Here is a 21,993-nt window from a genome sequence, read left to right as displayed (position 1 = left end):
GAGAGAAAGAAGAGTCGCCTCGGGAGGGAGGCAGACAAGTGGAAGCAGGGGGATTCCGGAAGCGAAACGAGTCAAGCAGCAGCTGTGGATCGAGAAGAGAAATGGAATCTCAGAGCTAAGGTCTCCGCGCCCGCGCACATAGTGCGCGTGTCTGCATGTTGAGAAGGAGCGGAGCTTCTATCTCGCGCGTGGATTCGTGCGCTGGTTCCTGTCACCCAGTCCGCAGCGAAGGACTCGGTTTTCTTTTCTACATACGAGAACGATACCCGCCCTCGCTTTCTACACACTGCGAAGCAACTGTCGTTCTCGCGGCTGGAATAAGCGGACTCGTTCGCCCCCGTTGCCACGCGCGCGACGCCGCGCGCGACGCTCGCTGTCTTCCCGCTTTGAGCTCCGCGCGTGCGCGAGGCGCACATCGCCAGCCTCGTGTTCAGTTTTTGTCTTTCTTTTCCACGTTATTCCAGGAGCAAGCGGCGCTTCACCACGAAGACTCCCTGCTTTAGCAGTTTCGGCTCTTGTCTAAAGCTGCCAAGCAGCGGACGCCCGCCGCCCGGAGCCGCGGAGAGACGCGCGGCATGTTCGCCCTCTTCGCTTTTTTCAGCATTCAGGTTGGCGCATCCCTGTCGACCTGGCGCGGGCCTGTTCGCATCTTTACTCCCTCTCCCGTTTTTCTCACTCCTTTTAGTCAGGTTTTTGTCGTCTGTCGTTCGGCGGGCTGTTTGTTCGGCTCAGGTCTCATGTCGCCTTGGGTTTCGTTGTTTTCTCTCGCGACCTCCAGATTCCCGCCTCTGTCTTTTGTCGCCTGTGGCAAGCCGGAGACTCCCGTCGCGTCCTTCGCGTTTGCTTCCCTGCCTTCTGGCCGCACTTTAGCGACCGCTGTTCGCCAATGGAAGTTTTTTTCTCACCTCTCAAGCTCTGAGTCGGTGCGCGATTCCAGAACCACGCCCTGGCACATCTCAGCGTCTGGCTGCATGCACGACTTGGGGTGCCGACTTCCCGCCACAGTCGCGTAGGTTTATCGGCGCATCGAAGCTACTTTTCTCGCGGCTGCTTCTTTCGTCGCTTCTCTCCCAGGAGCCCACTGGGCCGTCCGCTGCGGGAGATTCCGCCGCTTTTTGTTCCTCAGACTCGCGGTCTGCGCGGACGCTGCCTGCTTGGAGGTGTCAGTGTACGTACACTGCCCGGAGCGCTCTTTCGGCTTTCTCTCGTGGGAAAACGCACGCCATTCGCTTCTGCCACCTTCCGCGACGGAAAACAGACTGGCTCGCATCCTCGGGAGTGTCTCTTTGACTCTGTTTTGTCTTTGTTTGTCTTCGGCGCCCCGCATTCTTCGTTCTTCGCAGAACTTCCCGACGTTCTCGCGTGTCAGTGCGCGCGGACGCGCGCGCCGCGCGTTCATTCTCCATCCCGTTCCGTTTCCTTTCCACGCGTTTTCCCTGCCTCCGGCCGTTGGTCATCCATCCGACTTGAGCTTCTCTCCCCCCGCGGTCGCGGTCGCTTCTGCCTGTCTCGCTCGTCTTATCGTTCACATATATATGTATATACATGAATGTATACATATTCTGTATATATTCATGCAGCATTTGCAGAGGTCCATTCCTATAGAGGAATCTACGTCTCATCTGGAGTACATAGCCTTGCGCTCGCGTGTGTCTTGCCTTGGTCGCCAAAATGAGGTTCGCCGTCGCGTTCGTTTCCGCGCTTTTCCTTTTGTCTTCCCTCTCTCTCTTCGGCTTAGCGGCGAAAGGCGCGCAGTCGCAGAATCGGTCAGCTTCTCAGGCTCGCTCTGCTTCTCAGAGTCGCCCTGCTTCGCAGAGTCCCCCAGCTGGGCAGGCCTCGCAAGGGGGGCAGCCGGCGCGCCCGGCGGTGCCCGCGCCTGCCACGGCTCAAAAAGAGACGGTTGTGGCTGCAGCCGCGGCGCCCGACCGCGCTCGCACGTCGGCGGACGACCAGGAGACAGTCAACAAGGTGGGGCGTGTCCTCGACGATGACGAAGAAGATTATCTTAGGGAGGAGTTCTTCGAATACGACGCGAACGGCGACGGTAAGAGGAGTGAGGAAGCGAGGGAGAACCTAAGACGGCACGCCCTTAGCAAAGACACTGTGCGGAGGCCCGACGGATGCGCACTTCTTTCTAGAGGGGTTTGCGTTTGGGCTCCGTTTCTGCCGCTACCGCGGTCGCAACGCGCCTTTTTCCTTCGTTTCACCGTACTTTTTTGCAATTTTTGTGCACTTTTTTCAGGCATGCTCGACGCGTATGAGGTGCGCATCACGCACCCCGAGATCGCGAACAACGAGCTGTTTTCTTTCTTCGGCTCTGTTGATGCCAACCAGGATGGCCTTCTCACCCTCAGCGAGTACAAGAACTACGTCGCCTCAGCCATGTAGAGCGGCGGCGACTGCTGCTTGAAACGAGCAGGTTTTCCTGTTTGTTGGCAAACCCCATGCCTCTACATAAAGCTGCATCTTTGGTTCTCTGCGCACGTCCCCTGCAGGCGCAGCCCGTCTCACTTTCACACGCGTGAGAAAGAAGGCTGAACCGCGAGGCCGGCGAGGCTGTCAGGCTGCCTGCTGGTGATCGACGACACGCGAATCACCAAGGTGCTTCCTCGTGGCGTCGGCGCTGAAACGCGATGGGGTTTCGAGGCCGTCGTCCCGAGTGAAGCCTCGCTGCGCGCGGTGTCTAACTGCGCCTGCGAGGGGGAAATGAGGCTTCATGGCGTGTTTGAAGCGAGCGCGTCGGGGGGTGCTGCGCCGTTGGGAATCCAAGGGACGACCTGGTTTCTGCGCAAGTGTGTCTCCTCTGGGCACTCGAGCCCGTTCGCCCGACGCCGCTCCCACTGCGCAAGAACGGCGAAAACAGAGGCTGGGCCGGCAGCTTCGCGGCACCTCGGCGCCCGTTTCTCGCGTGCGCACGGGACAGGCTCATTGGCTGCGCGAGATCAGCGGGAGGCGGGACTCGGCACATAGAGGAGCTGCGAGGATTTCTTTTTTTGTGGAGCGTGGGCGGTGTTTTATTCAAGGTTCTGGCCGCAGCGTAAACCCTGAGGCGGCGCGGCAGGGAGAAGAAGGGGAAACCCTGGCTCTACAGAGAGGCCTGTCGCCTCCTCGCGAGGCGTTTGTTTAGCCTCGCGTTCTCTCTTTCTTGTTTTCGATGGACTTCCAGGGCGAGGGAGGGAGTTTTAGTGCAGAGAGTGCAAAAGAAGAGTTTGCGTGATGCCTTGACTCAGCTGGTGCTTCCCCGTGTCTACGAGCGCTGCCCCCCGGCTCCCCCCACTCGACTCTGCGTCCATTCCTGCATGCAGCTACGAGGGACGTGCGTGTTTCATCTCCACTCTTCACTCCGTTTGGCCGGCTCGAGACCAGCTGACAAGTTTCTTTTCTTGCAGTCACTTCCGCGTGTCTCTCGACGACTTTTGGCAAACTCTGTCAACGAAACGGGGCCTTCCCCGAATTCTGGAGGAATAAACTCGTTTTTTGTGCCCCCGCGTTTTTGCGACACCTCCGCCTCTCTGTGGGGATATACGGCTTTCTCAGTTTTTTCTCTCTGCCTGTGTCGCTGCGTAGCTCCCGCGTTCCCACGTGACACCCTCTAGCGATTTCCCACCACAGGTTGTTCTCTCTCTGCTTTCCTCCCGTCGCTTTCCGCCTTTTTGCTCGCCCTTGCCTTCTGAGTCCTCTCGAACTCCCCAGACACACTCGGAGTCTCTCACGCCGCCTTTCTCGTAGCGTGCGTGCCTCTCTGACGAGGCCTGTGCGCGTCTCTTCGCGACGCTTTCCTGTGCGTCTCACCGCAAAATGCAGAACGTAATTGAATTGCACTCGATGAACGACGAAGTCTCGCAGTAGACAGGAACTCGGAGCGCAACCAGCAGAACATTGAGCCGCGCTTGAGAAGAAAAAAACAACGCAGACAACGCCACGGGATGCCATTCTGTCGACGAAGCTAACAGCAAGCGCGCAGGACAAGCAGACGGAGAGAGACGACAGCCCCGGCACGAAGGCGAACGCTTCCAGCGAACTCCAGGCTCAAACATGGGGAGAAAAAGAGACACAGACGAGAAGAATGCTGAAAGCGCCTAGGGGCCTCCAGGCTGTTGAATTTCGCGAAAACAACTGCAAATCCAAACACAGTGAACAGCCGAGCGCGCAGGCACATGCGAAATCTGGCATACCGTGGACTCCGTCAATGCTCGCTGCCCCAGAAACCTGGTCGCCGCCGTCGAGTGACTCGAAGGAAGCAAAAAAGGAGGAACTAACGAGGTTCAACGCACGCACATCCACACCAGGATAGACCGTTTCTTTGATTATCCACATCAGTATATATATCCACAAATATTTACATATGTATATTATAGATATATATGTTTATTTGCCTATATATAGTGTGACGAATATATATTCGTGTACAAATACAGTAGGACCTGGGCATACGCACTTATAGGTATGGTTTTTTTTCCTGGCGTCTTCAGTCTTATTCCTCGCTGCAAGAGAAAAGTTGCGACCACTAGATGAAAAAACGACCCCACAAACGTGCATGAGCGCTTGGCGAAGGGGCGATCTCTGAAGTTTCCGGGACAAGGCACCCGAAACCACTCAGTCCGACATGTGCGAATTCACGATCTCAGAAAAACGAGCCTCTCTGCCTTGAAACGCCGGAAAAAGATCGTGAAACTCTCCGTATCTCTTGTTCTCGTATGCACAGGGGCATATGAAAGATGAACGCCTGCATGCTTCTGTAGCGAGTTTGCCAACGTAATTCTCTCGCGGGTAATGCTGATCGATCCCTCCTGCGGAGGAGTCTGGTCGTTTCAAATGAAAAACGAGCCCTCAGATGAAGCAGAAACTCTAAAGCTCCTCGCGTGCCTCCGCCAGCTTCCGCACGTGCTCGCCCCCCGGTTTCTTCGCGACGATGAGATACGTCGTCCCTAAAAAACGAAATAGAAAACCACAGAGTTCCCTCGCCACTTGCGGACTCAAGCCGACCCAAGGAGGGTGGAGGACCTCTTTTCAAACAACGTGAGCTGCCCAAATTCGTATTCCCTTCTGGTGGGACTGTTGAGGGTTTTCGGTCTCCTGAGACAGGCCAGCGACTGCTATACAGACTTGCAGCAAGGGAACAGACCCTCGAAAAAGACATTACGGTCGCCTCTCGTCGCGTTCTCGCAATTGATATCGGTTTACGGCGAGTTGAGACACGCAGCTGCTGCCTTCAGCGCACTCAGCCGAAAAAGCCGAGGTTTCACGCCATCCACGCGCCGCGAGACGTTGCCTTTTAGACCACGGCGCCCACAAGCCCTCCCAACTCTAGAGAAAAAAAGAAAAAACGTGAACCCGCTGCTGCGATATCGCGGTGAAAGCCTCACCGAACGTCCGCCGCTTCTCGAGGACGATATCGAAACCGGCCTGGAAAGGCAAGAGCGAAAAAAACCCATGCAGGCAGCTTCGCACGGCTCTGCAGACGTGCATGTTGTGAACTCCCCGCGAAAAAACTAAAAATGCTCTCGAACTCGAAGAAAGGCGCGTGCGCCTGCGCTTCGGCAGACGCAACTCTCTCTTTACGCACACATGAGAATAGATCCATAGAGTGTGTCTGCGATGGATGTGATTTAATCAATAAAACATAATCAAAAAACTGCGCCAAAGAACAACAATCCATTCAACACACCTGCACACACAAGGGTGCACGCCTGAGTCGCGACGGTAGATATCTTGGGTCTTTTCTGCCAGAACTAAGTACGTCAAACAGAATCAACAAGACACTATAGTTTGTAGATCTACGGAAGATGACTCCGGCTATGGGACACAAATGAGTCACGCACTTTGGCGAGCGTCGACTATTTTTTTCTTTATTTTGTATTTTTGTCTCACCTCGCTGACCAGCTGGTGGATAGGGCGGTTGTAGTAGCAGCCAAACTTCCAGACGTGGCGCAGCAGGAGGCGCTCGATTTTCTTGTTGAAGTACTTCCAAGTGCCTTCCCCGTGCTCCAACAGAAGCAGCGAGCCGCCCTGAAACGCAGCACGAAAAAACGAAAGCCGAAAGTGCCCAAACGTGCGGCGAGGCATCGCAAACTCTCCTCGCAGCGCAGGCCCTTCCATCCACTCAGCGTGTGCTGGTGGTGTGTCCTATTCACTCGTGTTCGCTTGAACACAGGGAGCATGCCGCGCGCAGCCGCGCATAGAACACAAGCGAACTGCCTCTAGCACTCGAGATCGCGAAAGACATTTTTTTCCTTCTACCGCACTTCTCTGCGGGGCTTCACACGACTCCGGCACACCCCGGAATAAATAGAGACAGGCAGATAACGTTCACACACCCAGGGGACTAAAGGAAAAGCTCCATTCAGACACGAAAACAGGAAAGAATTGTAGAACGCAGGCGGCCAGAACCGCGGCGAAGGCACACAGACACCTACCGGCAGGTGTGCAGCAGGCCGCAGGAGTTGAGAGAGAAAAGGTAAAAAAAAGTGGAGAACAACGACGCAAGGCAGGTGGACCAGCGGCAGAGACGAACGCGCGGTAGCTACACAAAATACGCAGATTAAGAGCTGCATTTTTGCATGCATTTTCCACGTGCCGCCCGACACGCTCCAGCTGCAATGCGGGTCGGTATGGTGAAGAAGGGAGCAGGCCCCCCTGTCCTCGAACGAGGCTGGAGAACGGAACTCCCTTTTTTCTTTTTGCTTACGTCTTTGAGCACGCGCTTGAGCTCCTGGAGCGTCTCTACGGGCTTCTCATAGGAGCAGATCCCTAAGAAAGACAGGCCCCGATAAAAGCGGACATTCGAGCGAGAGAAGAGGCAGAGGTGGAACCAGGAGATGGAATGCTAGTTGAAAACTAAAAGGAGCGAAGAAGACAGGAAAAAATCACGATATCCACTGCAACGCATTGCGCCCTTTCTTCGAGTAATACGAATAGTTTCCGGCAAATTTAATTCGCACTTAAGATGAATGTTTTAGAAATTCAATTTTTAACTACTTCAAACGCTTCACGCAAGTCTGCGTGAGGAGTATCACAGCGAGTTCGGACGGCAAAAGAAAAAGCTTTTTTCTCACCGAAGGTATCAACAACCGTGTCAAAGCTTTCGTCTGCAAATTGGAGTTTCGCAGAGTTCTGCAGCTTGAATTCCACGGGGATGTCTTGCAGAGTGCCTGCAGACAAAAGGCTCTACGTCAAAAAAATGCAGAGACGAAACATCTGCTGCGCACCTTCCTGCATAAATTAGAAATCACGCGCAAGGACTCCACAGTGAGCAGAGGGGGAGTAAATTGCCCTTCAGCTTTAGAAAACAAGAGAGGACGCTTTCCTGTAAAACGACGCGAACTGCTGGGAGTGCAGCACAAAGCACAGGAGACAGATAGGGTTGCCGGCAAAAGAATGGTTCACGTTTGCATTCTGGAGAGGCAAAAGTGGGTCATGCGCGCCTCAGCCTGCAGCGCGGTTTCTCTCTTTATTCGCCGCGTCGTGGTTTTTGCCTGTGGAAAAAGTGCGTTATTTGAATCGCGGTTCCCACTTTTCTTCTCCAGTGCCTTCTTGAGCATCGGCCTGCTGAAGTCTGTGACCTGCAAACCCCAGAACAACCCGCGCGCGAGGTTTGACAGCCTCAGAAAAAAACAACGAAGGCCTCCCGCCAGGCGCAGCCTCTTCCAGTCTAAGCAGCCTTGCCCCTTTCCCGCGCGGCGTCTTTCTCCTTGCAACAGCGTTCACCTACCACGAGGCGCTGAACCTTGCTGGGGTCGTAGAATTGAAAATTTCGACCGGTGCCTGCGCAGCACAGCGCACACACAACGCGACTGGCGCCTTCGCAACGACGCGCATCGTCCCCCGGCGGACAGACAGAGAAAGCAGAGAAACGAAGCACGCGGACGCGAACATTAGAGGGAGAAAGCACGCAGGGAAGAGAGTTGTGGCTCCACCGCGTGAGTCGCAAGGCACGCTTGGGCGAGAGGCTTTCGCAGCTCGCGCAGCGCCGGTTGGCCGCCCTGAGGCGAACTGCAACGCGGCCTCCTGTGAAAGCAGGCTGCGGCCTGCGGAGGGAGCGTCAGCGTCGCGAGGTGACAAAAACCCTTTTTTTGAGTTGCTAACCTGCGGCAACCTCGAGGACGCTCCCCTGTGCGAGCGTGAGCAGCTGTTTCCGCCAAGAGCGAATGCCGAGGAGCTGAGAAGGAAGGCGCGAGGAGAGAAGAGGAGAAGTCACGGAGAAACAGGCACGAGTTGCGCGACAATCGCAGCTGCACACCTCACAGAAACTGCGCGGACAGCTGCGGGAGACGACACGACACACAGTGAGGGTTTCTGGGCAAAACGCGCGCAACGCCAGCTAGGCATCTTCCTTTTTCTCATCTGGCTTTCTAAATTCAACCCGTAAAGGGTGCGACGGGGTACGCATGACAGGAGTGGGGTGGGAACGCGCTGAAACACACGAACGATCGCGCTTCGATTTTGATGTTTGCGGGGATTTTGAAACAATTTTTTCCACGTGCATTCCTCGCTTACGAATTCGTCAAGGCCAATTTCGCGGTCCCAGGCGAGGGCGCTCTTATCGAAAATTTCTTTTCGCTCTTTTTCTGAGAAACACACACGCGCCCAACCAGAAATCACGAGACAGGGCCAGCGGGAGCCGAGGCAACAGACGCATGTCCTCTAGCACCTCCCACCCGGCGACAAAACGCATCTGCATGCAAATGAACGAACAAAAATGCGGGCGCCATCGTCGGACGCAATCCAAAAACGCACGCCTTTCGCCGAGCAGAGACGCACACGCACTCACGCAGGCATGCTTCCTCCAATATATATATATATATATATATGCTCCTATATATATACACACATATATATACCTATATATCTACATCTGTGGATGCCCATATAAATATGTATAGGGGAGCGCAAGTCGGGCTTTTGCGTCGAGTAAGGGAAGCGAGCAGAACACAGAGCGCTTCGCCAGTTTAGAAGCGTGGAGGCGGTGAGGGCAAGAGAGATTTTGCAGCGTGCACCTGAAGGGAAACTGGCGTTCGCGCGAGGCTTCTTCGAGAGGACGTAGCTGAAGAAGCATGCGCCTCCGAATGCCGCAGCCCCTGCGACGCCCAGCAAGGTGTTTTGAGCCATTCCGACGAAAAAAAGACAACCACGAGGCGGAGAGGTAAAGACGGCGAAGCTCTCTCACGTCCCCGCGCTGCAGAGCTCTAGACACATACGAGGTTGCGAAGGAGCGGGAAAGAAAAACGCCTCACGAGAGCCGGTCTGCCGCTCTGTCGGGAAGCCGCGGGGGCAGACTGCACTTTGTTGGGTAAGATTTTATAATTTTCAGATATCGTTCTCCTCTTTCAAAAATGCAGAACGATACACGCACGAGCAGATCAGGGACGCGTGTCCAAGTCGAAGACATGGATCTATTTTTTCCTCTTAGATCTAAACGTAGTGGACGCCGGGGTTGAAAGGTCTTCGGAGCGTATACGCGGGCAAAGAAAGCAGAGAAGATAGGAGCCCTGAGCCAGAGTGCGTCAGGCATCCACAGATGAAGAGACAAAAATGCAGTTAGAAACTGTAAAACGGAGGACTACAGAGCTCCTGAACAGCGCCAGATGGGAAAAACGCAGAAAAGACTTCGAAGGAGAAAGCTGACATGCCGCACCAAGCAAGAGGGAGGAAAAAGAAAGACCAGGGGAGAAACTATACAGCGCACAAGAGACAGGGAGCGATACTGACGAAGGAGGGAACAAGAAAAGTGATTCAGAGAGAAAAGGAAGGAGATCAAGCGATACACAGATGTGATTGCTCACTCAGCGTACGCTCGCCTCTGTCGCTCCGCACAGCCTGAGGAAAAAGGAAAAGAAAATAGAGATGTGTAATATACTGACGGAGATGGTTTGCTGCAGGAAACAACGAAGCAGAGACGCCACCAATAAGTTTTCTTTTCGTTTTGTTTTTCGTCTCCGTATCTTTCCGTTTTCGTTGCATGCCGTTTTTCTACTGCCGCACTGCATGCGACTGCGTACGACATGTGCAACAAGTTCGAAGTCGCTTAGCTCTTCGACGTTCTGCTTTCCGCTTTTTTAAAGTAATTGTTTTTCTCCAGCACCCGCGAGGGCGAATTGTCTCCACAGTATCGTCGTTTTGCACTTTCTCTTAGGCTGTCACCGCCTTCGCAGAGCCTTGAGAGATCGCGCTGGACGTCTGCCGTCTCCGTGCGCGTGTCTCTCTTCTCCTTCGCCTCCAACATTTGCTCGCGCCTCGGCGTTTCCTTTTTCGCTCTTGTTTCTTCCATCTTTATCTCTCTCTTTTCTATATCTGTTTCGTTCTCTCTCTTCGGTTGCTCTCCTTTCTTTTTTTTCTCTCTCTCCTCTCTCTCCTTTCGGCTTCTTTCTTCCCCTCTGCAGCTTCTCTGTGTCCCTCGTCCTCTCTCGTTCCGCTTTCTCTCTCTCTTCTTCTCTCTTTCTGCGCTGGGCGACGGCACGACGGAATTTCGCCGTCGCAGACGATTGCAAGAGCCTCGCAGGATGGAGCGACCTTGCGACTGCGCGGGCTGCTCGCCCTGCCGCTGCTCACCGTGCCGGTGCGCGAAGAGCGAGGACCTTGAGACTCCGTCGACGGACGCCTCGCAGGCCTCTCCCTCCTCTTCTTCTTCCTCTTCTGCGGCGTCGCCTCTCTGCGGTGGTGCGCCGGCCTCCACGGAGGAGAAGATGAGGGCGTTCCTGACCAAGCACGGCGTCGCGGACTTCTCGATTGTGCAAGTGCCGTCGCACTACTACGGTATCTCCCTCGAGGAACGCAGAGCGATGCTCAACGCCCCCTCCATCGCGCACCTCTGCAAAACTGTCGTCCTCGAGAACACCAAACACATCGGTGAGATAAGGACTCGCGCAGGTCACGCTCTCCAAAACACTCCTCCCTCGTCCTGTCGACCTATTCCGTACACGTATGCGCGTTCATATATATATATATATATATATATATATATATATATATATATATATATATATATATATATATATATATATATATATATATATATGTATGTGAGCACGAATGCAAGTATATATGTATGTATGTATGTATGTGTATGTATGCAAGTAACTATGTGTGGGTGTCTGTAAAGATATATATATTTATGGGTGCATGTACTTAGATGTAAAAGCGCAGCTTTTTTTCGTTTAGGGCGGCACACGACTGGAGGGAGATCTTAGGAGAGCAGGGATGACGTTCAGATGGAAGGGCTGTGCACTGCCAGTCTCTCGGTGATGCCCTGTATCTGCTCTTTGAACTGCACGACTCCCACTCAGCCTTGCTTTGATTTGTCGTAGCTTTGCGACTCAGACATCAGAGCCTGCGTGTATGTACGTATATATCCCTACGTCTGCGAATGCATACATGCGGAAATTTGTATGTATGTATGTATGCACGTAAAATCGTGGGCAGATCGCCTCCGTGTGCAGGAGATCTCTTGTGTAGGCGTTGCGTTTTTGAGGGGGCATTTTTTTGCTTTTTTCAGGAGTGGACGACAAGCTAAACAGCAAGTACTACATGGTCGTGGTTCAGTACATTCGAAAAGTCAACGGGGAGCGCGTGAAGGACCTCATCAAACAAGTCAACGCAGACGTAAGGAAACGCGCCTCCCAGTTGCATATCCATATAAACATATGTTCGTAGGATACATATTCATCCACACTATATGTATTTAAAGAATATGTACTCATTCGCCTCTGCACGCGATACTGCATATATATATGTATCTGTATATGTGAATGAGGGCATTCGACGCATGCGCGTCCGTGTTCACGCATGCATTCGTCTAGCGACGTGCGCGGTGGGATGAGACGTTTGCAGCTGGGAAACGCGCTCTTCTTCAGTTTGCTAGCTCTGAGAGGCAGCCTCGGGGGTGGGCTTTTCAAAAGTCGTTTCACCAGGCCTACGGCTGTTTCGTACGAGGCGGATGCATTGCGAGGAGACACGCCTGCGGCAGGCAGGGAGCGCCCCTGTTTGAAACACCGACGAGGCCAGGCTTTTCACAGGTTTTTCTCTGCATCTCTCTTTCTCTCTGCGTCTCTCTCCGCCCCTCTCGGTGCACAGATGTGTATGCATGCATGAGCCTGCTTTTTCCCCATCTGCGCGTCTGTCTCGCCTGGTGTGCGCCGTTTTTCGCGTGTGGAGATCCGTTACTCGCGCGTAGTGCATGCATCTGTGCGCGGGCGCGCAGCGGGGCTTGAAGCTGGGGAACAAGAAGCTGAACTTCAACTTCTGCAGGACGAGCGCCGAGCTGACGGGCTTTGTATACAACGCCATCACGCCGTTCGCCTCAAAGACCGAGATTCCGGTGATTGTCGACGCGCCGCTGCTCGCGCTGCAGCCGCCGCTGCTGTGGCTGGGGGGCGGCGAAGTCGACCTCAAGCTCCGCGTCAGCTTAGCCGACCTCATGCGCATCTACGACCCTCTCGTCGGCTCTGTCTGCTTCGAACAAGACGAGGGCGACGGCGAGGGAGGGAAGGGCGAGGGCGAGGCGGATCTCGCGCGGCCCGCTGAGCAGAAAGGCGAGTCTGAGGCCGCCGCGGGGGCGAAGCGCGAGGCTGAAGCGTAGCGAGCGCGCGAGACGATTCCACGTCCGTTACCTTCTAGGCTCATATACTTATTTCTCTTGTCACTTGTCTTAACAGCGAGAGGAGCTACTACTTGGATGCTAAGAGACAGCGCGCCTCTCGCGCGGCTGGGCATCCGCCCCCTATGACGCAGACTCTCGCGCGAGGGCTTGCGGGGCATATATATAGTGTCACGACTGCCTATAGATACACGTGTTTACACGTATGTGCGTGCAATGGGAGGCACTGAGAGGATGAGGCAGCAGGGGGGAGAAGGAAAGCGGCAGTTCGCCTTGGAGCGGAGTCGCTGGAGATGAAGGGCGAGAAACTACGGAGGCGCTTCGGCGTACTTGTAGAGGTCTGTTTTCTGGGCAGATCCCAGATTCGGTTTTAGGGGTGCGAGAGGCATCCAGACACTGAACGGTTTCTCTTTTCTGCAGTTTACGTGACGGGTGCGCGGATGTCTTTCTTCCCGCAGAGCCGCGTATCTACTTGTGCACGAACGTATGGCACACGGACATGCACCATGCATGTAAGCTCCTTCAAACTCAGTGACAAAAGCTGGTCTGACGCCCTCTGGCGCGCGCAGATGCGATCCCTTACACACACGCATCCGTGTGCGCGTATGAAACAGCTGCGGGATTGGTTTCTGCGTAGACACACGCCGACTGCCTCATGCCTTTTCTACTTCGACGCGCATTTAGAGGCACATCTGATGGTCTCCAACCCGAGGCTTGAACGAGCTCAGGAATCCTCGCGGCTCGCGAAGACAATGCCGGTGCGGCGGCCGCGGTTGAAAACGAAAGTTGACGCCTTTCATTTCATTGGGTTTTCACTGTAAATCAGAAAGGCAAACTTCAGTTCCGGCTCCAGCAGGGACTGCCTCGTAGAATACTCGAAAACTGGCGGCTGAAATTCCCCTCCGGCGAGCGCGGCGGCGCTGTTCCCGTACGCAGAAGGTCGCGTGTGTGCGTGGCGCTTGTAACCTGCATATACAAATGTCTGCATGCGTGCAGCGACCCTGTTGCCGTAGAATTTGGGAGGCATTCGTTGACACCCAGAGATGATCTCTCCACGATCATACGGATCATACTAGCGTCTGAATACTAGACCGCTGGTGAAGTCACTGAGGACAGTAATGTGCGGCATATCGCATCCTTTGTCTGTATGTGCGAGAGAACCAGGCAGACTCAACATCGCACCAGGAGCGCCACGCCATCCAAATCCACGAATATATATCTCTGTCTATATATAAGGCTATAGAACAAATACGTACGTTTATGCAAGCATATGGATCCAGCTGAATGTATATATATATGTATGCAGCTTTGTGTATATCGCTTAAGCGTGCGACCGATGCAGCCTTGGGGGCGAGTCGACAGTCTCGCGCTGACTCTCGAACCTGTCAAATCCATCGAATCTCCTCCATCTGGAGCCTCTGTAGAGACAACGCGAGTTGCCCTCTTCTCCTGGAAGGCGCTGGAGAGTGAGAGACGAAGATTTCCCGTCTAAAGTGGCTGTTTAAGTCTGAGGAAGGCACGAGAGGACGCGTCCCCAGACTTATCGTTGCAACAGAGGCCATAGCTCCGTTGGAATCCATTTTCCTCTCTGCTGTTGGCCTTCTGCTCCAGGAGTTTGCTTGCACGATCGCGAAGCACGATAAGCCGCTTCTTCGCCTTTTAGGACAGTCTCTTTCGCCGCAGGCGAGTCTCCTTTGCCTGCCGCGCCGTCCGCGCCGCGTCCTCCGACCGCGGCGCGCGGTGTCTCTGTCTCTGCGCCGGGCTCCACACATAAAGGCTTATTCTCCTACCCAAGGCACGCGACACCGGAAAACCCTGCCTTCTACGCGCCCGCTTGGCCTATTTTTGTCCCTTGTATTTTTCTTGTCTCCATCCCCGCGCGCCTCACTGCGACTGTGCGACTCTGCGACACGGGCTACCTTTGCGCTTGTCTTCTCCGCAATTTTTGTCTTGTGCTGTCTCCTCGTGAAGTTTTCTGCCGGTGTGTTTCCCGTCCTCCAGTCTCGTCTTCTTCGCTACCGCTTTCTCTGTTTTTTTCTTTCGTGTTTTCTTTTTTCTCCGCTCTACGCTTCTTCTCCCCCATCCCGTGTCGCCGCTGGTGTCTCCGTCGCCGCCTTCGGGTGTCTCTGCCGCACGCTCGACCCCCGCCTTGCGCAGATCCTCTTGAGCAAAGAACAATAAAGAGGACGCCGCAGTTGTATTTCCCTTCCGCTTCTTTTTCTCTGCGACGCTCCGGCTGCGGATTTGTCTTTCTCTCTCCCCGGCGGTCTCTGAATCGCCTGGGCTCGAGACAGGAGAACATCACGAAAAGGAGAAGAGAGCGGAAACGAACGAATAGAAGACGCACAACGGGCGCATACGTGAGGTTAGGCTTCTTCAGAGAGAGGGAGGAAAGAGAAGCCTTCTTTCCCCCTTTTTTTCTCGTCTTAGTTTGTCTTCGCTCGGCGCCACTGTGGTCTGCGGACGTTCGTCGCCTGCGGCGTCTCCGCGCTCGTTTCGGCTCCTTACGCTCTCTTCGCTTCCTTTTGTTCACCAGCCTTGCTTTCCTCCCCCTCTTTTCCTCTGCCAGTTCTCACGCCTGCTCTCGTTGCGCGCCTCTCGTGTTTGCGACATCCCTCTCGGCTCGCTTTGCCGTGGCGCAAGCTTCATGTGTGCGTCGACACTTGCTACCTGCGAAGATGCGCGCCGCAAGCCTGAGGCCGTCCCTCCTGCTCTTTCTATTCTCTTCTCTGCTCGCCGCTTCCACTCTGTGCCCATTAGTTCCTCCTCTCTCGTTTCTTTCCCCTTCAATCTGCGCGTACGCATTGCAGGTAGACTGCAGCAGCCGTGGAGGGGGCGGATCTCAGCGACACTCACTCGCGCCTTCTTTTCCCTCCTCTTCTGCTCCTGCGTTCCCCGCTGCAGCCTCGGCGTCGCGCCTCCTGGCTGCCGCCCCCCCCTGTGGCTCGCCTGCTTCTGCATCGTTTGCACGTCCTCCCGCTGGACAGCGGGCAGCTTTCCTCTCCGCTCGTCCTCTCCCTTCCGCTCACTTCTTTGCGCCTTTCCGCGCACGCCACGCTAAACCTGCTGCCTCGCAGCGGCTCGGCGGGTCTGCTATTGCCTTTTCGTGCGCGGCTCATGCGTCTCTGCTGTCTGTCTCCGCGGCTCCTGTTTCGCCGCGTCCTTCCGCCGTCGCGGCCTCTGCAGCGTCTGCCTCCGCACGCCAGATTGAAGAGGCCGCGAACGCTGCGCAAAGTCGCGAGGCGGGAACGAGCTCCGCGCCTGCTTTCCGCGTTGGACATGGCTGGGACCTCCACAGAGTCAGCACCGATCCGCGCCGAGTCACAGGTGCGAGCCGCGGCCGCAGCGGGGCGAGGAGACAGCCAAGGCCACAAAGAGAGAGGGGGACAGAAGCGATAGACGCCACCTGCCCTGAACGGCGCAGAGCTGTGGCGTGCAGCCGGTCGAGGAACTCTGCGCAGTGTGCTTCCTTGCTGTAGCTGTTCCGCGCGCCGCGATCAGGAGTGACCCGGTAGAGAACTCCGCAGGCCACAGCGAGCCAAGCAAAGACGAAAAAAGCTGTCCGACGGAGAAATCGGACAAGCAGGCAGTCCGTGCGGGTGTTGAATACATAGACACACGGACATCGGTATTCTACGTGTATATTTATATATATGTGTTTAGACGTTTGCGTGTGTAGCTGCAGGACACCCCGCACCGAGACCCGCTCGCAGCTTGCTATCGGCAGTGCACAGGGCACGGCCCCTCCAGACGGCGACGAGTCGAGACTTTTCTCTTTTCATCCGCGCTCCCTGTCCTTTCCTCTGCGTGTGTTTAGGGCCGCTGATTGTCGGCGGCGTGTGCGTCTCGACCCCTCCCGCGAAGCGGAGCCTACTCACGCGCGCGCTGTCGCTGCTGCCGGCGAAGCTCCGCGCCCTCGGCAGCCACCTGGGCCTTCTGCGCGAGCGCGTCTCTTGCCGCGCCGCGGGGACCGAGGGGAGGCTGGGGGGGACACTCGCGTCTGAGGCGCCGCCTCCGGTGGAGAACGCGTTTGGCGTTGTCGCGCACTCTGACGGCGACGTGTTGCTCCACGCGGTCTGCGACGCGCTGTTTGGCGCCCTCTCTCTGGGTGACATCGGCGAGCACTTCCCAGACACCGACCCGCGCTACCGCGGCGTCTCCTCCTCCGGACTCGTGAAAGAGGCCCTCGCGAAAGTCCGCGCAGCTGGCGGAGGCGGCGGGGGAGCCTGGGAGGTCGGCAGCGCCGACGCGACGCTGGTCTTTGAGGGCTTCAAGCTGGGCCCGGCACGGAAGCGCGCCATGCAGGCGAACCTCGCGGCGCTTCTCGAGGTTCCGCCGACGGCAGTGAGCCTCAAAGCGAAGACCAGCGAGGGTGTCGGGCCCGTGGGGCGGCAGGAGGCGATCGCGTGCCACGTCGTGCTCACGCTCGTTCGGCAGGCGAGCGGAGGCGCAGGCGGGAGCAGAGAAGAGCAAAATTCGAAAAAACAGGAGGCAGGGGACGCTGCGGATGGGCGCGCCGCCGCGCGAGAGCTGTAGGCCGCGGAGAGGAGGAAGCAAGGGGGACGACGGGAAGAACCGCGAGTCTACACACACAAGAGAGAGACGAGGCGCAGGCAGCGAAGAAGCCGGGCAAAGTGGAGGGAGGACGTGCACGGGAAGGGCGAAACGAATGGAGAGACAGGGGGGGTGGGGCTTGCAAGCAGGGCAGCAAATCGGGTTCATTTCGGAGATTGAAACGACGCGGAAAGTGCAGTTTCTACAGGGGGGAAACACGTAAGACGAGCGACGCCCACCAGAGGCGTCCTGCTTTCTTCAAGACGACGGCGAGGGAGAGAGGGAGCGGGTCTTCATCTCAAAGAACGGACACGCCCCTCGCTCTGCGGTCAAAGCATGCCGTCGATCCATGCTAGGGACCTCACTGAACATTTATGCAGCTATTCAATAATTCAGCACATTTTTGTCGGGTAATCGTCCTCCTGTGAGTACGGCGATCGGGCTCTCACTTAACTAAAACTCGCGGAGTAGACTCCTGCAATTATAAAGAATTTGGCATTGGATTCACCAAACAGGGGATTAGGGTGTATACCACGAGTCCGGGGCCTGCATATCCTGTTCTAGAAGACTGCTTTGAGCCGGTCACTACGAACCCGGATGAAAACTCCAGCGCGCATGTGTACGCGGTCTATGGACTCAGTACACGCAAGTGCGTGTAGGGGAACAGACGGTGTGCCGGCAGCCGAGTTGCATCTTTGAGTTGCTCTCCTGGCAGTAGGCCCAGACCTGTAGGCGCATCCACCCATGGCTGTAAACTAGCAGATCGCACGTGATTTCACCTCCGTATTTCTATTTTCTCTGACACATATGCGTGTTCAAACGTATGCCAACCTGCTGCTTTCGGCGAGCGACTCTCTACAGTAAGACCAACTTGCCGCGCATCGGATATCGTGTAGCTTCGTTCTGAATTCGAGGGTGCCACACTGGCAAAAAATGAGGAAGGAACGCTTTGTAGTGGCGTCTGATCGCTTTCCCAATGCTGCACCCGTCTCGATCGTTGACGCCGCTCTAGGAGAGCGAGCCGGGAACGCATGCAAACAGCATAGACTACTTGACATCTTTTTCGCCAAGTGACAGCGCCGCCTTCGGCAGACTGCAATGTTTGCAGAGCTTAGGAGAGGGGTGAGCAACCCCAATGCTTCCATCTGTTAGTCAATACATAACCTATGTTTTACGAGAAAAAGCCCGGTAAACGCGTGCGATGAAATGGCTCACAGTTAACGTGGAGTCTGCGGTAGGCTGTGCGATGGGTTGAACTTGGTTCAACGTGCAAATTCAATCTGTGTGACCGCTAGTCAGGAATCACCCGCCACAGCCAGCCCAGTGCCTAGGGGAAAACCTGACAAACAGCTTTCAAATCGAAGCTCGTTTCGAACTAAAAGGTAAGAGGCGGAGCGCGCCAGCGTGCTCTGAAGCTTTCCGTCGAGGCGAAAGAGAATCCGCGAATGACAGACTCACCGACAAATGGCAACACAGACCGGGTACGGCGAGCGTGCCGCTCGCGGATGGTCACCTGCACTCCTCGGCAGAGCGCGCTTGGAAATTGAGAAGGATTGAAAGCGTAGAATGACACAAATGCGGCTCATAAGAATGCAGCGCGGGTTCTCTGTTTCTCCACAAAAAAGGTGTAGCCGCCCCCCTAGGCGGAAACCCGACGACGAAGCATGCATTCGGTGAAGTCTCTTAGATCATCAATCCCAGACCGACAGCGACCATGGAATGCCATGCCAAAGCCTTTGCGAAAACACAGAAAAAGCCAGTTCCTCCACAGTCGCGCGCCTCTCACGGAGGTGCCTGCAAGACTATTCCGTTTCATACGGTCGGCTACAGCCACTTCATTGTTTCGGCTCCCTGGGCTCGAATCTAAAACCGTTAACAAAACTACGGCAGCTGCGCAGGCGTGAACCAGCAGACGTCGCTGGAGTGCCGACGTGCCTCTCTCGCCGCCTTACACTGCCTCCACTCAGAGACGACGCGGTGTCAAATTCAAAAAATGCGCCGACTTTCAAAACATTTGCATTCAGCACCGCCTTCCGCGCATCTTCCCATTCAGGTCCGGGACTCCTGGAAGCCTACGCAGCACGCTGGATTGAACGCGCGACCCGGAGGGCGCACTGCGAAAGCCTTGCACGAATCACTTGTAACGACAAGCGAAAAAAACCATCGGCGGAAGTTTCGGCCTGCACGAAGGAGGCGCCTGTCTCGGCATACGACACGATCTGCCGCCGCGTACATCCACACGCAATGCCCACATCATCTCCCTGTCTTCAGACAGAAGCCGCGCGTCCCCGCCTCCGTGAAAACCCAGGGAATCCGTCTACGTCGTATCGAACAGAGACGACTCCGTGTAGATTCAAATGGCTGGAGCACCGGCAGAGCTGCGGCTCAGGTGTCAAGGCGAACAGCCAGACCAGTGGGATTTGACGTCGGCTGCGACCCCCGACGGAAAAACATAAATTCGCTGCCTCAGACGAGCATAGGCACATCTGAGAGGTCTAAGTAGGCGCAAACGGGACACTCTGACCCATGCACCAGGTTCGATGCAGGTCCGCAGCTGCAACGGAGCGCAATCCGCGCCGCACATTCATCGACTGGCGCCATGTCGCAGCAAGGCACCGCGGTCTTGCGACTTTCGAACTTCTTGCCGCCCTTCACGCCTCGGGGGCTTTCCTCCATTTCTACGTCCGCCTCGTCGTCGGTGTCGGCGATACTCGGGTAGCTGATGAAGCGCGCAGGCCCACCGCCTCGAATGGGCGCAACCTCCTCGTCGCTGCGGACGCGCGACTCAATGCGTTTCCTCTTCGGATCCACGTCCTCGAACACGGGAATGCAACGCAGGCGCTTCGGCGGAGCTCGATTGCGCTTCTGCTGCGACGCGAGACTTCCGCGTCGTCGCTCCCAACGCACCACGAAATCGGCGATGTCCTCGCTGTCAGAGGACGCCGTAGACGGCGCCTCCGTAGGACCCTCGGATCCGTCGAATTCCGCCACCACGAAAGCAGGGAAAAGGCCGTCTGCCGACATTTTTTCGAGACTGGGTTGATCCGCTGACCAGGGACGCGAGGCAGCAGCCACTGATGGCGAGCGGCTGGCATAAACAGGGCAGGGAACCACTCTCGCCGCCGACGCAGGGAGATCGGAAATCGATAGTCAACTCTGGGTCGGAGAGATCCCAGCACAGTGGTGCGTGCGCGGTAGAGTCTAAGGCGCGAGTACGTGTGTGAGAAACTCGCACCACAAAGGGAAATAAAAAAAACGAAATACATGCAAGATGCACCGGGCCTCGCCGCACTCGTGGCTAAATCGGAAAGATTCCACGGCTGCAATGTGCAGACGCATCCACTAAATCCCCTTAGATGCAGGGTCCTCTGGCATCCGTAGACATACATCCAGTGACCTACACGACTCTCAGAGAAAACGACGACTAGTGACACAGGAATGGGACTAGCCTTCCTCGTCGTTACAATGCGAAAATCAAATAGCGGGCGTGTACAGAGGCCGCTGGCGGCACCGACGGTTGGTAACGTGATGTGCACCAAAAGAAAGCTTGCACCGCTGGACGGCGTTACCGAGAGAAGCACATGATGGCCTTTGATCCTTTTCGAGCGATTCACGAGAAAGAAGTCGGCTTTCTGGAGCCCAAACTTCGCCTCGAGAGGTTTGAAAAGCGATGTCCCTTTGCCCGATTAGCTTTATCAACAGAAAGCCACGCTCCGCTCCACGTCGAGGCATGCGCGGCGTGCAGCAGGGTCATGTTCCTTCGTCGAGAGTCAGGCCTCTCCCGTTTTTGCGTCTTTTTCGCTCCCTCGAGAGCCAGCACCAACGTGGCAGTCTTAGGTAAGCTAGTCAGGCTGATTCGAAATGCTAGACGCCACTGCTGCAGCCTCTCTCAAGGCTCCTCCAGGTGCATCGTGCACTGGCGTCGACCTGGCATCGGAGGCACCCCGGTCCTCTCGCTTCCTCGCAGCTAGCTGGAGGCATCGGTTATGCGCCGATTGAGATCCTTGCCTGGGCTAGAGATTACCATTTGCGTCAGAAAAAAGTCCACATGGCCATTGAATGGACGCGAACGCCGTTCACGGCAGGTTCAGTTAGCATTTCCTTCCACGAAATCGACTCTCGCGCCCGTCGATTTCGCGCGCACGCCGCCTCTCCCGCCGACCCAGAGCGACAAGACGCGCCGTAGCAAGGAAGCTAGGCACCCTGGTTTTCCAGTTGTGCTTGTGCTGGGACCCTTCAGAAAGGAGTCCGTTGAAACATTAATGCACAGCACCATCGACACACGGGATGCATGACAACATCATTCGTCGTTCAGCAGCTAGTTGTTAGACACCAGCGCCTCGGTAGACACAGCCCTAGACTGTCCACGAGCGAGAATGATAAAGCACGCGCACCAGGGGGGGATCCTCGAACCGATCTTTCTTCGACATCACGTGTTTACTGTTGCCAAGCTATATATGGTAAACCTGGAGAACACGAAGATATGAGGTGCTACGGCCGGAATCTTCCGGAACTGGGACACTGTCTAGACTCGCGCCGGCAGCCGGACACCCCAGACTCTACACCTTCGAACCCTTAGATAAGTGACTGGTCTTTTGATGATGAAGAGAGGAAACGAAAGAGCATCCAAGTGGTTTGTGTTGCAGTCATCCTCTCAGGATCGTGATTGTGCGCAGGGAAGTGTGGCTCCTAGTTCTGGGGGTCTAAGGTGTGGAGTGTGCCTGCCTGCAGGTTCAGGACGGCTAAAGTCAGAGTTCCGCAGTGAGCAGATCGCAAGTTCTACAGTGGTGACAGAACATGGCAAAGAGCGCCGGCTGAGAAGAGCCTGAGTAGGCGGGACGTGTGTT

General features: G+C 55.7%; 5 protein-coding genes across 5 annotated transcripts; 3 read left to right on the top strand and 2 right to left on the bottom strand.

Moving 5' to 3' along the window:
- Positions 1 to 1,671: 1,671 nt before the first annotated feature.
- Positions 1,672 to 2,388, top strand: BESB_076730 (EF hand domain-containing protein; the record flags this gene model as incomplete). The annotated part of the gene is made up of 2 exons (XM_029366034.1): positions 1,672 to 2,044; positions 2,243 to 2,388. The coding sequence occupies 2 exons, from the start codon at positions 1,672 to 1,674 to the stop codon at positions 2,386 to 2,388; spliced, it is 519 nt and encodes a 172-aa protein (XP_029217465.1).
- Positions 2,389 to 4,848: 2,460 nt separating this feature from the next.
- BESB_076720 (methyltransferase domain-containing protein) lies at positions 4,849 to 9,108 on the bottom strand (the record flags this gene model as incomplete). Its single annotated transcript, XM_029366033.1, has 10 exons — positions 4,849 to 4,928; positions 5,367 to 5,406; positions 5,872 to 6,009; positions 6,689 to 6,750; positions 7,056 to 7,151; positions 7,514 to 7,562; positions 7,712 to 7,764; positions 8,086 to 8,158; positions 8,497 to 8,567; positions 8,997 to 9,108. The coding sequence occupies 10 exons, from the start codon at positions 9,106 to 9,108 to the stop codon at positions 4,849 to 4,851; spliced, it is 774 nt and encodes a 257-aa protein (XP_029217464.1).
- Positions 9,109 to 10,499: 1,391 nt separating this feature from the next.
- BESB_076710 (YbaK/proline-tRNA ligase associated domain-containing protein) lies at positions 10,500 to 12,574 on the top strand (the record flags this gene model as incomplete). The annotated part of the gene is made up of 3 exons (XM_029366032.1): positions 10,500 to 10,845; positions 11,492 to 11,598; positions 12,197 to 12,574. The coding sequence occupies 3 exons, from the start codon at positions 10,500 to 10,502 to the stop codon at positions 12,572 to 12,574; spliced, it is 831 nt and encodes a 276-aa protein (XP_029217463.1).
- A 2,696-nt stretch (positions 12,575 to 15,270) lies between these two features.
- On the top strand, positions 15,271 to 17,128 carry BESB_076700 (uncharacterized protein; the record flags this gene model as incomplete). Its single annotated transcript, XM_029366031.1, has 2 exons — positions 15,271 to 15,919; positions 16,410 to 17,128. The coding sequence occupies 2 exons, from the start codon at positions 15,271 to 15,273 to the stop codon at positions 17,126 to 17,128; spliced, it is 1,368 nt and encodes a 455-aa protein (XP_029217462.1).
- A 2,484-nt stretch (positions 17,129 to 19,612) lies between these two features.
- BESB_076690 (uncharacterized protein) lies at positions 19,613 to 20,170 on the bottom strand (the record flags this gene model as incomplete). Its single annotated transcript, XM_029366030.1, has 1 exon — positions 19,613 to 20,170. One exon carries the CDS (start codon positions 20,168 to 20,170, stop codon positions 19,613 to 19,615), a length of 558 nt encoding a protein of 185 aa, XP_029217461.1.
- Positions 20,171 to 21,993: the final 1,823 nt, after the last annotated feature.

This window comes from Besnoitia besnoiti, chromosome VII (assembly GCF_002563875.1).
Source record: "Besnoitia besnoiti strain Bb-Ger1 chromosome VII, whole genome shotgun sequence".
NCBI classification, from domain to species: Eukaryota; Apicomplexa; class Conoidasida; order Eucoccidiorida; family Sarcocystidae; genus Besnoitia; species Besnoitia besnoiti.
The sequence above is the reverse complement of the archived record's forward strand: the minus strand, read 5'-3'. Positions and strand labels throughout refer to the sequence as shown.